Raw genomic sequence first — 12,588 nt, 5'->3', positions numbered from 1 at the left:
CGTTGTATTTGTGTATACAATGTGTGTAAAAAAATAAAATCAATCAATCAATCAATCAACAGCTTCTAGGCATTTTGTGCTACACTTTCTCTTGCCCAGATTGTTGTGCCAGCCTTTCAGACAACATCCTTCTAGAGCAATCTGTCATACGAATTATTTGTTAAAGGAAAATTGTGTTGAAATGTATTGTGCACAGAAGCACCTGAAAACAGTCACGTGTACGTCATATGAGAACATATTTCACGGCCATATTTATTACGCGAAATGGGGAAATTTACAAAAGTTGCAGCTGTTTCCACGAATAGAAATTATGAGGAGAAGTTCTGTATAAATGAACTGAGGGACAAATGGGACGTGACAAACAATGACAACTTGCAAGGAGGGATTGTAATGAATGAATAGAAAAAAGGAGGAAAGGTAGTGAAAGCACATTGACACAACAAATATACGTTGTCATGCTTAAGGGCTGTAATAGTGTATTTATATACACATGTATTCAGATAGATATGTGATGGTATTAGAAGTTCTTGTTACACTGAGGGTATTTTTTTCCAACACGCTGTTACGGTTGGCTACACTTAAACCTCGTAGTTGCATTCAAATACATGTGCATATATACACTGTGATTAGCAGTATTGTACACTACTGAAAGAACACATTTTTTCGTCCTGTATTACTTGAGCATGCTCAGTCAAAGGCAGTGGTTGGCAGTGTGGGAGACAATATCTGATGACAGATTTGTCAACTCAGCTTGGTGTAATGACTGAAGTACATGTCATGGCCAGCCCAATTCGCGAAACATGTACAGCTTGCATCACAGTTAACTTGAACGCCATTCTGCTCTGCAGACCCTGGTGGCGTTTAGCAGAAATAACGGCGGGGGGTGTTTTGGTCGTTAGGGGGGGGGGGGGGGGGGGGTGACCCACGTTACGAAGGCGTTGTTTTCTGCTAGACACTGCCCGGGGTGGCCCTCTTCCTGTCTTGCAGGCTGGAGCAGTGTTCAAGTCAATTGCGATGCGAGCTGTACAGCTTCTATGTGAATCAAGTAAGGAAGGCGAAGTGCTAGGTAACATGAGTGGTTGGAATCCGAACAAACTCATCCTGATGTTAGTCCTGTATACACAGTCTGGTGCATTAGCGAGTAATGTGCCATCATATTACGAGCTTTTCCTTATATCAGGTGAATGAACAATTTGCTGTTAATACTGAATGGATGACAGTGAATCCTGTTAATACTGAGTGCCATTAGTACCTTTGATATGGTGCCTTAAAAGGTTGTTAATATACTTCAAGACTATGCATTTGTGTGTCACGCAACTCAAAATTATTCACTGCGGCCTGACATAAGCATCGTATAACCTAACCTTGCAAAATGTATAGTTGATGAAAAACTGTTCAGAACGCTTCAGTGAGGAGTAAATTTACAGAATCATATAAAAGTGCCCTGTAACATGTTGCAACGTATGTCCGTGAGGTAAAGCAAACTCATCATTCATTCTTATAGGTGTAACTCCACAACCTTTTTTTGATACTTTAAGTGCATGTTTTCCTATATATTTAAAGGCTGATGCTGTACCGATTCCGAATGCAAAAAAGTTGCTTTAAATTAGCTCAGTGTGGCAAGCGTCCCAAATACGTACCAAGTGAGTTCTGGCTAACAGAAACCTTTAATATATGTGTATTTTTCGTAGACTAGACTAGTAGACTCGAAACTAGAAATGTAGCGGTCTAGTAAACTAGACCTCTACATTTCTCTGTTGTAATCGTACCCACTTAAAGAGTTACCATGAGCTGCTTTATGATAATAAACCGAGCAATGGGCAAGGTTACATACAGGACAGACTTTGCCCATCAATCAGGTTTACCATCATGGAGTTAGTCCACCAGCTTTCATTTCATTTATTTACCCTAAAGGCTCATACCGGGAAGCTATGTTGCTCATGAGCTGCTTCGTCCATTTGCCTTGAAGCTTCTTGTCACTCGCGTACTAAATCTAGGCATTTTTTAGGCATCCTTTCACCCATACAGACACACATAATAGAGACAAATATGGTGTTTTGTGGTTCCTGAGTTATGTTCTGGCTTGTCTGAAGAAAACAAAACTAACTGACATGTATAAGAAATGGGAATGTAGCGACTACCAAATAATTTTGCAGCTCACTTTTCTCTGCTGTTTTTATGTTCCATAATATGTATGTTTCTTCACATCTCTGGTGGACTCCGAAAATAACAGACAATTGGACAAACTGAAATGCTGCTATCTTAGGGGACGCTTGGGCACCATTTTGGCATGGCACAAGAGGACAACACTGATTGCTACAATGCATAGGCTATGACCATGACATATACTTTTTTCACAAAGCAAGCACTAGGAGCTTATAGGCTTCTTTGAAGATGCATGCAGACTGCTTGCTTCATTACTGCTTGCTTGCTGTGCATGAATTAGCAACTTACAATCATACCAATTCATGGTTTTATGCAATTGTTCATCAGAGCACGAGTTCTGTTTTCGACAGACATTTTGACACGAAGTGCACAGATATGCGCTTTCAGTTCACAAATGGCCACAAGCTGCCGTGTTAGATCTGCATGCTCACATCCAAGGTGTTCTCAATGCACTTGTAATGCAGCAGAGTTATGTGACACTTGTTCACACCAATGCACACTCACACACACAGTCATACACACATACACACAGAGAAAATAGTGAACTATGCATTTAATGTGTTATGTATTCAGTAAATATCCTAATGTAACTTTACAACCAATACCTCTGAACACATTTCTGGCTTTATTGTATTTTTCATGTCAAAGTGACATTTGTCCAGCAGGACTCCGGTCCTAAAGAAGTGATGCGGGAGTCATGAGAGTTTAGGGAAGGCATTGAAACGAAACAGTGCTATCGTTGTAATGGTAGGTAAGGCTGAACGTATTATAAAAAAAGTATTCTCAGTGTGAAAATCTGCACACTGTAATGTCAGTACTAATTTCAGGCATTCTGAACTACCATGAGTCGTGCGAACATGCTGAAGGGTTGCCTTATCCTTCTTACTGTCATTTAAGTCAGCGACTGCATTACTGGATTTGCGTTTGAGAAAGTGCAAGCAAAAGGTTAGTAACAACAATGGTACTATGTATACCTTGAAAAGCTTTTTTTTTTGGTTGGTAAGATGACATTTATACTAAGACAACAGTTCTTATGCCACTAAAAATCACATTAAAATCCTGTTTAAGATATCGCAATCACTCACTCAATCACGCATGCACACAAACCTCCTCCACAGAACACTGAACACAATGCTAAACCATACCACTCTTACGATGCAGTGCATGCAAGGAAGCTGCAAGTATTCATGTTATATCTGATATCATAGATTTCAACATTCCGCAAGATAATAGTTGACGAGTGACTTACCTTCATCATGAGAAGAAGTGTGTTGAGCACAATCAACACCATTATAAAATATTCAAAGGGTGTCGAAACGACTACTTTCCAGATTTTGTATTTTAAACTGTCTTTGTTCTTTGGCATGTACCTCTGCAGTGGCTTGGCTTGGATTGCAAAATCAATGCAAGATTTCTAAAAAAAATAAAATATGACAGGTAGAGATAGTTAGCTGCGCAACTAAACCTACATTTCACCATCCTAACACGTAATGTATGGCTTTTACATGAAACCAATCAGTAAATTTGAAGATTGGAGGCAAACTGCAATTGAAATAAGTGTTCTATTCGATATTTTTTGCTAGACAAAAGGAAATAATGAGTTGCTAGTGCTTATCTGCAATTAACTGCAATTGAAATAAGTGTTCTATTTGATACTCTTTGCTAGACAAAAGGAAATAATGAGTTGCTAGTTCTTATCTAGTAAGACATCCCGGATCATAAGCACACCATGTGAACAAAATAATAACGCAGTTCAAATTAATGTTACACAAATTCACGTATACAACGTTATTGCACATGAAGAAGAACTCACCTGATTTTTGTCGAGTTCACCTTCTTCAAGTTCTTTCTCGCCTTGTTCTTGAAAAGTGATGATGATGAGCGCAACGAAAATATTTACAAAGAAAAATGGAAACACGATGAAAAAGACCACATAGAATATTGACATCTCTATTCGGTAGCGTGGTAGAGGGCCCTTGTCTTCTTCTGTGGAATCCATGGAGTGCTGAAGCACCCTGGGTTAAAAGAAAAGAGTGCATATTCAAAACTCTGTGTTTGAAATATCATCAGCAGCTGTGTATTATTTGTGGAGGTTTTCAAAACTAGGTCAACCCCTGCTTTTAGATAATAGATATGTAATAAATGCATTGTCCACAATCCTTGCCGAACCTAAAAGCACAACTTAGCATTTCTCTTAATAGTACTGATACTCTCCTAGACCTGTTTCTATGCCAGAATTTTTTCCATAAATTAGATGTTATATAATACACACACGTCCGCCCAGAAGAACAGTCTGTTCGCAATATCGGCGGCTCTCGTCCTGAGGCACCCTTCGTACTTCCTTACCGGTTCGCTAGATTTCTGCCCGTCTACACACCAGTAATGTTTTTCGCAAATTATACTTGTGTCAGCCATGTTTAACATGATGTTTTAGTACACGTTGTTGACCCCGATGGAGGACTAGTCCTTATTTACCTTCATTTTGCCTCGCCACTTACTTCTACGTTTGCTTTGCCATATTGTTATTGTTTTTGTCGCACATTTCCCCCCAGTTTTTTTTATATTTTGGATCCCCAGGTTGGATGGATTTACATATTATGGCAGTGGATCGCATAATGGTATGACCTAGCTGATAGATCATCTGACTACACTGGATTGAGACAACTGAAGATTTGCTGAAGACTGAAGACAAACCACATGATGAAAAGTTGAGATGCTTATCATTTAGTGTTACCAAATAGATCTGCAGCTACGTAATAGTTTTTGACGTTGAAAAGTACCCATAAGTTGAACTTTTGCTACTGCTCTTAAGGGGACGGTTGCGTCCGGAAACCCATCTATGAAACCGATGCCAGTATATTCGGCATCCGCCGACCATCTACTTGGCTAATTTTAAAAATTAAAGATCAACGCTGCTTCCGCAGCAGCAGGGGCACGAGTGGCGTGACGTCACACCCAAAGTGGAAGAGTGAGAGGGCGTCTCTTGGAGGCGAAAGACCCCGTCCAGATGCCCCGTAACTCTGTGAGACACCCGCACGGCCGCAGCATTCCTTATCTCAAGGCCGCGCCCTCATTGGTTCTTAGGGAGTGACGTTTTCTCGTTTCTCCAGGCAGGGGATTCCGGCATACTCTCAACATCCGGCGTCTGTTGTTGTCATGTATTCCGTAGGATAACAGTCAAACTATGCCACTCTTTCGCATGGAATTTTTGATGCCGTGGTCCGTGGTCCACGAGGAATAAGATGACACTGTAGTTTTGAAATCGACTGGAGCGGATGCGACCATCCCTTTAACGTGAGCCTTTGCATACTCACGATAATGTTGCGATAAACAGAAACATTTTTCTCCACATTCTACAGGCATGTGGCTTAGCACTTTGTGTCCTTCAGCCCCAGGCTAGGCTGCCTGGGAATACTACATGTAAGTATAGTCAGTGACAACTTAAGTACTGCAATTGGGACTGCCCACTCGTCCGTGGAAGGCTCCCGCGATTGGCTACCGGCCTTTGCACGACGTCCCCGCTTCGCGACGTAGTCTCATTTTTATTTTTTTATATTTCTTATTTAGTTTTTTATTAGTTTTTATTAGTTCGGGCCTCCCGTCACTCACCCTCCCCCCCAGTCCCCACTTGGCCACGCCGCACTACATTGGCGTGCGCAGAGCGATTCTTGTGTGAGGGTGGGAGTTCAAGTGTATGAGTTATGTTGTCACTGACTATAGTAATTTTCACGATGTCTTAGCTTTCGTGAGCTTTGTGCATACTATTTTTAGTATGCATACTTAGTAAGTGGCAGCCCCCAAAACTCGAGGATCAACGTACTGCGACATACTGCAAAATTAAGGTCCCACTAAGGCTCTACAGCTAAAAGTAAACGAGGGCGATAAGACTTACTGAGGCCATCCCTCTCCCGTCTGGACAGTGAAGAGGGTCAACATGGCTGCCATGACGTTATCGTAGTGGAAGTGTCTGTGATTCCATGACCTCCTCTCCACCTTTGGAGGTTTGTCTCCGTCGGTGAACACATAGAATTCGCCTCTGCAACACAGAAAGATTAACGTTTGTAGTTGCCTTTCACACGACAGGTATGGCAAAAAGATAAACATTAAAGTGACCCATGTTATTGTTATAGTCGTGTTCAACTTACGAAGGAAAAAGAAATCTAGTCTGTCGGCTCTCAAAATATTACTGCCCCGCGGATAGGATGGCTGGACACAGTGATGTCACGCTCCCTACTTGCGCGAGATAATGTAATGCGTCATACTCACTCTATATATTTATATATATATATATATATTTGGCTAGGAAAATAATTTGGGCGATTTTATTCGCTGCACACATACACTGATATACACTGTGGTGGTGAAGAATAGGAGAGGAATTGCCTCACCTCGCATGTATAATGTAAACTATGTTGCATATCACAGACAGATAACTTTTGTATGAGTCTGCTCCCCAGACTCCATGATGACATTTCGCACAGATAATTATGTGTGTAGCGCAGCAGCCATATCATGTAATTAAATGCTACTTACAAATATTCCTTGCATGTTATATACGTAATGGAAGTTTTTGAGGTGCGACAGAAATTTAACAAATATTATAAATGGTACTCTTCACATCAAACAATTTCAGTACTGTTTGTGAACAGCACTCAATATAGCCATGAGATGCAGTATCCACCATGCGCAAAGGAGCATTGCGCATGAACATAATATCTTTTTGGAAAATGTAACCGGTACTGTATCGTGCCCACGACAGAAAACATTCCAAAGGCAGTATACTCACTGGCACTCGGCCTGTGTAAGCTTCGAGTCGTCAGTACAATGATGAAACTTGCCATTAAACAACTGTACAGCTATCACAGCAAAGATGAATTGGAACAGTATGTACACAATCAAAATATTAAACACGTTCTTCAACGACGTCACAACACAGTCGAACACAGCCTGAAAGATACAAAAGTAGAATTAGCTGATTAGCTCCTGCTAATGTTCTGCGAGAGACACGTACCTTTAACTTTGGTACACGCTTAATGGTCTTCAAAGGTCGCAACACTCTCAACACACGCAATGATTTTATAGTACTCAAGTTCTGTCCCGTCGAACTTCCCCTGTAACAGTAGAACATATTATATTATGGCATATATTACCATTATTATACCATAATGGTATATTATGGCAACAGTCTAAGGGTTATTTTGCTACGCTGTGCACCAATGTGTATGAGTCGGTGATCTACTGCATAAGTTTTGATGAGCAGCTTGCTATATTGAAGCCAAGCAAATCACAAGTCATAGCTGACAGATGGCCCCAGTTCATCATCTAAGGCCCGGTCTCACAGACTCCGATTAACATTGGAACTGCGATCAACAGTCTCTTAACTCGAATTTAACGTTTAACTCTGCTTTACTAAAGGGAGTTATATTCCATGACGAAAACCCGAGACTGGGAAAAAGACGAAAACAGACGACACAACACTGTCCCAGTCTCGGGTTTTCGTCATGGATCTTAGCCACCAGCTCGCTTGCTTTTTAACCATTTTATCTGAGTTATATTGTCACTGAAACATTCATCACGTCACCGACTAACATTTGTAAAAAGAATCGAGTGTTAACTTGAAGTTTTAGCAACCCTTGATTTTGGTTCAACCGTTCAGCGTTGGTGAAACTGGGCCTAAATCATCTAAACAGCAGTTCTTTTGTGTTTGGCATAACCTTTTCATGACCTTGGTGAAGAAGTCTATATCTGGGTAAGTGGTTCTCAGTTTATGGTACTATTCGAAGGAACCCATGATTGCACTACCATGACTTTGAGGAGCCTACTAGCTACAACACAGTATTATTAATATAATTTTTTTTGAAAGATTCGGTGTTAGCGCCGCAAAGCAACTGTGGCTATGAGGCACACAGACGTGTGCAGATGGAGAGAGGACAGCAGGAAGGAGTGGGGGGACAGGGGGGTTAGTATGCGTCCTGGACCGACTTCAGGGGTAACTGTGCCGACATTCGTCTGGAAAGTTTGCCGGAAAACCCATGGGAAACCTCCACTGGAAAAACCACTGGTCTAGATGAAGATGAAGTATTTATACGTCATACTTTTTCTTTTCGGGTTTTATGTTTCTCGAATATTGAGGGGCAAAATTGGGAATTATTGCGGGGGCTGTAAAGTCGGCCAAAATCAGGCAATATTGTGCAGTAGGCGAGATTCTTGGGTGGAAAATTAAAGCAGCATGTTGCACATTTCAGGTGAGCACAAGATGCTGAAAGGCTGTGCCGAATGCACAATGCTTAGCATTCGTTGCATCGTTAATTTCTTAGGCAACTTGAGGCCTTGTATGTGATTGTCCCTTCTATGTTGTTCCAGCCTCAGAACATCAGTTCTCTCTTGTTCAACATTTGCTGCTTGCGTCGATCCCTGTCGTATGAATGTGTGTGTGAGTGTGCAAAAATGTAAGAGTGAAAGGAGGATGAGTGAGAGAGAGTGACTGGTTTGTCCCTTCAGATGACGCACCCTGGAAGTCGCTGAGAAGGCGTGTTAGCTTAGCTCAATGGTAGAGCCCTGGACTGGTAATCCAGAAGATGTGGGTTCGAGTCCTACAGCCTGGCTAACCTTTTCAGTGACTTCCATCTTTCATTTTTCATCTTCAATGCTTAGCGTTCTCCAGAGCCCATATCGGTGGCTGAATTTGCACTTTGGGAAGTTCGTTTTCGTCCTTTTCTTTTGTTTTTTCAACATTATCCGAAGTGGAGATGACAAATATCAAGGGGAAAGACAGGTTTTACGGAGTTCAACCCCAAAACACAAGGGCAGTGGAGTGCAGATTTAATAATTAACAACTACGTATTAAACTAAAGTGTGACTTACGCAAATGCAAAGGCAATAAGGGCACAGATCACAACAATGGCGTCTAATATATTCCAAGAATCTCTGCAGTATGACCCTGGATGAAAAATGACTCCTTGATCCGTGATCTGTCGGCATCAAAGAAACCACAGGTGTAATGACTGGCAGCATTTGTGGCAACAAGGCGTATCGTCGAACACTTCAGCTACATGGACTTGAGGTACGGAACGGCAGTGCTCACCTTCAGGAGCATTTCTACGGTGAAGACTCCCGTGAACGCATAATCAAAGTAATTGAGAAACTTATTTCTGCCCGAGTCTTCTTCCACGGGGTCCTCGGCAGCTAAGGCAATGCTACTCAGGGATATGGTGATCATGATGAACAATTCAAAGTAACGCATGTTCACGATGTAGTGGGCGGTTCGGCGGATCCTGAAAGTGAAGGGACACGTCAGAGCCACACATGTAGAAGTTGCGCTGCGCTACACGTGCTTCTAATAGCAAGCACTTCGTATGGGTCTGTTCTGGCAGTACTTACGGATTTGTGGGGGAACACACAAACATACAAGAGTAGGGCATCATGGGCTTTGTGCCCGTCATTTCGTCGTCATTATCGTCATCCCGATTGGCTTCTTCTGTGGAAGCAGAAAACATTTGTATAAAAGCATGGCGATGCCAGTCAGATGGACATGTTAAATTGGCTCAGTCTGCTTAATGTGACTATCATTTCTGAGTGTCGTGCAAGTGGCTCTGTAAGTGTGGTTCTCTCAAATGTGTTCGAAACATTAAGTAAGCATGCTTGCTGTCTAAACATGCAAGCGTTTTCTGAAATGTTGTCAGCTCTACCTAAGCGATCTAACTTAGACACTTGTCCGGTTGTATTCCTTAAATGAGAAAATACGTAAACCAAGTACTCGAAACTCACCATCCTCTGTATCTATATTGTTGTTATCGTTTGATCCCTTTATTTTGTTTCCAGGCCCAACCTGATTCTCTTGACCACTACAAAGAATATTTGTATTCAGTTACAGATGTTGCACATGAAGAAACACATTAAAGGCACTGCGTGTGACATACAGAGTCTTTGAATTATCTTGACTGTTATCAGTGAATGTTAATCAATAATATATTACGTGAAGAATTGACATGAGTTATCTATGAAGATACTTCTGCTGTGTTACTGTGTAGTATAAGAACCCATGGTGTGTGAAACATTGCCTTTGTAGTTCTTCAAAAGTGACACCTGCTTGTAAAATTTTCTAGTTTGGGAAGTAAGATTACTTAGTTAATGAACAGCTTAACTACAAGCCACACCAAAACGTGAAAAAATTTACAGCTGACATAGTTCACATGAATTTCAGATTTTTCATTGCATTGCGTGTTAGGTGTCTATGTTAAGTAAGCTCAATATCTACAAATTCAGTTCTAACACTTCAGTGAAAGACAATCAGAAAATGCTGCTTTCCTAACATGCCTTGCAGCACATGGATAATTTTAAGTGCTTTTCAGTGGAATATTATAGCTGTGTTCACACTATATGACATCCCGATTCTGTCAATGGCACTGTATGACCTGAGCCCAATTGTGCAAACATTAAAGAGTTTCCTCAGTGGTGTTCTCAGTAGCTTCAGTAGCTTAGATTTTCCTCATCCACGAATGTTGTTGACCGCATAATATATGAACCATTTAGCACGCCATTCCTAACCCTTTAAATACAATGACAATGATGTGGACGGCGCCCAGAAGAAGAACAGTTTTTGGTCGAAATATCAGCGGCTCTCGTCCTGAGTATTTTCCCTCAACATTTCCTTATGGGCTCGCTGGATTTTCTACCCTTCCACATAAACGCTAAATCTGTGTTTGTCAAAGTTAAAGGCCTTTGTTTGCACTGCCAGTCACATAAGGATAATGTGGATATGCAACCTTGCAAAACATGTACGATGTGAAAGTTATGCTTACAATTGGAATCCTTTTCCCTTGGCTGGGGCACTGTTCTGTGGGGAAGGTGGGCAGATGTTCACCTGTGGGGGGTCGAGGCCAGCCCCCGCTGACATTTGAAGATCTGCTATTTCCTTCTCCAACTCTTCCTTGGCCCTCTGAAGGCACAATAATACCATAAATATTATTTATCCATAACCATCATGGAATGCACTGCAAGAACACACAGGAGAAATATGCATTTAAACTAATGTTTGGAAATCTCATATAGCTCATACCACTAACACACAGTGAGAAGTACCACATTATTCAACTAAATTTTTACCACCTCTGCAAATTATCCTTGTAATGTGTTACCTTTAGCAAGATCGAACAGGCATGCGGGTAGCAATTATTTGTGCAGAAATGAAGCTAGAAATGTACTAAGACACACTGAATGAGCATATGTACCAATAAAGGTATACTGGGGAAAATGGTGAACAGCAACTGTTAGTAATTTACGGTTACTAAATGACTAGTTGCATTTAGGTGTCATGAAGATAAACTTGCAGGTTCTGCTTTCTAGGAGTGCTGTGGTACGGTATTGATAATTTGGTGCTCTTATAGTATTGCGAGGTCTTCAGTGACGCCACAGTGTGTGTGTGAGAAGGATTTCAGACCCATCGTTCCCATCCCATCCCATGTTGATTAGAACGTGTGCATGTCTTGTGTGAACGTGTGAACGTCTTCAGCATGAACAATGCACGCATTATTGTCTTTTGCAGGAGGCAGTGTACACAACCATCATACTCTGCACCACAGAATTGCCTACTTGGCCAGGGGCCACAGTGCAGTGGCCCCTTATTGCAGTACCACACTATAACTGTTGAAAGGTAACTGATTATACTACAAAGTAGCTATACTTGTTATTGATTACTTGACAGCACATTTTACCTCTTTTTCTTCTTCCGCATCTTCTTCTTCAGCAGCAGTCAGCTCTTGTGCATTGGCCAAGTTGTCGACAGCGATGGCCAAGAACACATTCAATAGCGTATCTGGTGAGAATTTCAGTCAAGTATTATGTACCATGCGTTACATTTTGCCAGGAATGTCACATAATGCATTCACATTCCTCTGGCAAAGTCAACTTGTAGACCAAGTATTGTGGTTTCAGAAAAAAATGTGACATAGTGAAATCTAACTGTGTTCCCATTGTTCTCTTATCTAATCTAATGTCAAGATATTGTAAAGGTTATTTCACGGAGGCCCTGGGTAAGTGAAACAGACGGAAAGGATACAGTTGCCAAAAAGGACAAGGACAATAAAATAGAGGCTGTAGACCATTCCTCCGTGAATTCCATCTTGCGACTTAATTCCATCATACATAACTTCATTCCAATCTTCCCCTGTTAATATCTGGAGCAAACCAAAACATTACATTAAGGCACAGTCACACATACATGGTTCGACCAGAGATTATTTGAAGATCGAAGGCTATTCTGGGGGGGCGACATCACATGAACGTCCATAGGACATGAGTCAAATGTCATTGAGGAGCAGGGTGGGCTTATTTAGTAAATGTGGTATACTTGAGTACAGCTCACATCAAAGTTAGCTCGAACATCGCTCCAGTCTGCGAAGCGGGAAGAGACCTACCCTGCCA

At 41.4% G+C, this 12,588-nt stretch overlaps 1 protein-coding gene and 1 long non-coding RNA gene across 15 annotated transcripts in view; one reads left to right on the top strand and one right to left on the bottom strand.

Annotated features, from left to right (window-relative positions):
• Positions 1-12,588, bottom strand: part of LOC135368485 (voltage-dependent calcium channel type A subunit alpha-1-like) — a 96,747-nt gene that overhangs the window by 60,452 nt on the left and 23,707 nt on the right. For all 7 annotated transcript variants that reach the window (XM_064601815.1, XM_064601819.1, XM_064601818.1 and 4 more), the window contains 12 exons: positions 12,224-12,341; positions 11,880-11,980; positions 10,968-11,104; positions 9,934-10,010; positions 9,547-9,643; positions 9,251-9,440; positions 9,031-9,137; positions 7,178-7,277; positions 6,953-7,113; positions 6,059-6,202; positions 3,980-4,181; positions 3,416-3,580 (listed from right to left, as the gene is read on the bottom strand). In XM_064601815.1, coding sequence (XP_064457885.1) covers positions 3,416-3,580; positions 3,980-4,181; positions 6,059-6,202; positions 6,953-7,113; positions 7,178-7,277; positions 9,031-9,137; positions 9,251-9,440; positions 9,547-9,643; positions 9,934-10,010; positions 10,968-11,104; positions 11,880-11,980; positions 12,224-12,341 — 1,599 coding nt within the window. The remainder of the gene's footprint in view (positions 1-3,415; positions 3,581-3,979; positions 4,182-6,058; positions 6,203-6,952; positions 7,114-7,177; positions 7,278-9,030; positions 9,138-9,250; positions 9,441-9,546; positions 9,644-9,933; positions 10,011-10,967; positions 11,105-11,879; positions 11,981-12,223; positions 12,342-12,588) is intronic.
• The window catches only part of LOC135368489 (uncharacterized), an 81,365-nt gene that overhangs the window by 61,214 nt on the left and 7,563 nt on the right, over positions 1-12,588 (top strand). For 5 of the 8 annotated variants that reach the window (XR_010414789.1, XR_010414790.1, XR_010414792.1 and 2 more), the window contains 2 exons: positions 11,711-11,818; positions 11,912-11,983. This is a non-coding gene — a long non-coding RNA (uncharacterized LOC135368489). Of the gene's footprint in view, positions 1-2,831; positions 2,914-2,993; positions 3,112-11,710; positions 11,819-11,911; positions 11,984-12,588 lie in introns of all 8 variants that reach the window. The other 3 variants (XR_010414794.1, XR_010414795.1, XR_010414791.1) reach the window with 2 other exon arrangements.

The sequence above is a fragment of the Ornithodoros turicata genome, chromosome 9 (genome assembly GCF_037126465.1).
Source record: "Ornithodoros turicata isolate Travis chromosome 9, ASM3712646v1, whole genome shotgun sequence".
Classification (NCBI taxonomy): Eukaryota; Metazoa; Arthropoda; class Arachnida; order Ixodida; family Argasidae; genus Ornithodoros; species Ornithodoros turicata.
The sequence above is the reverse complement of the archived record's forward strand: the minus strand, read 5'-3'. Positions and strand labels throughout refer to the sequence as shown.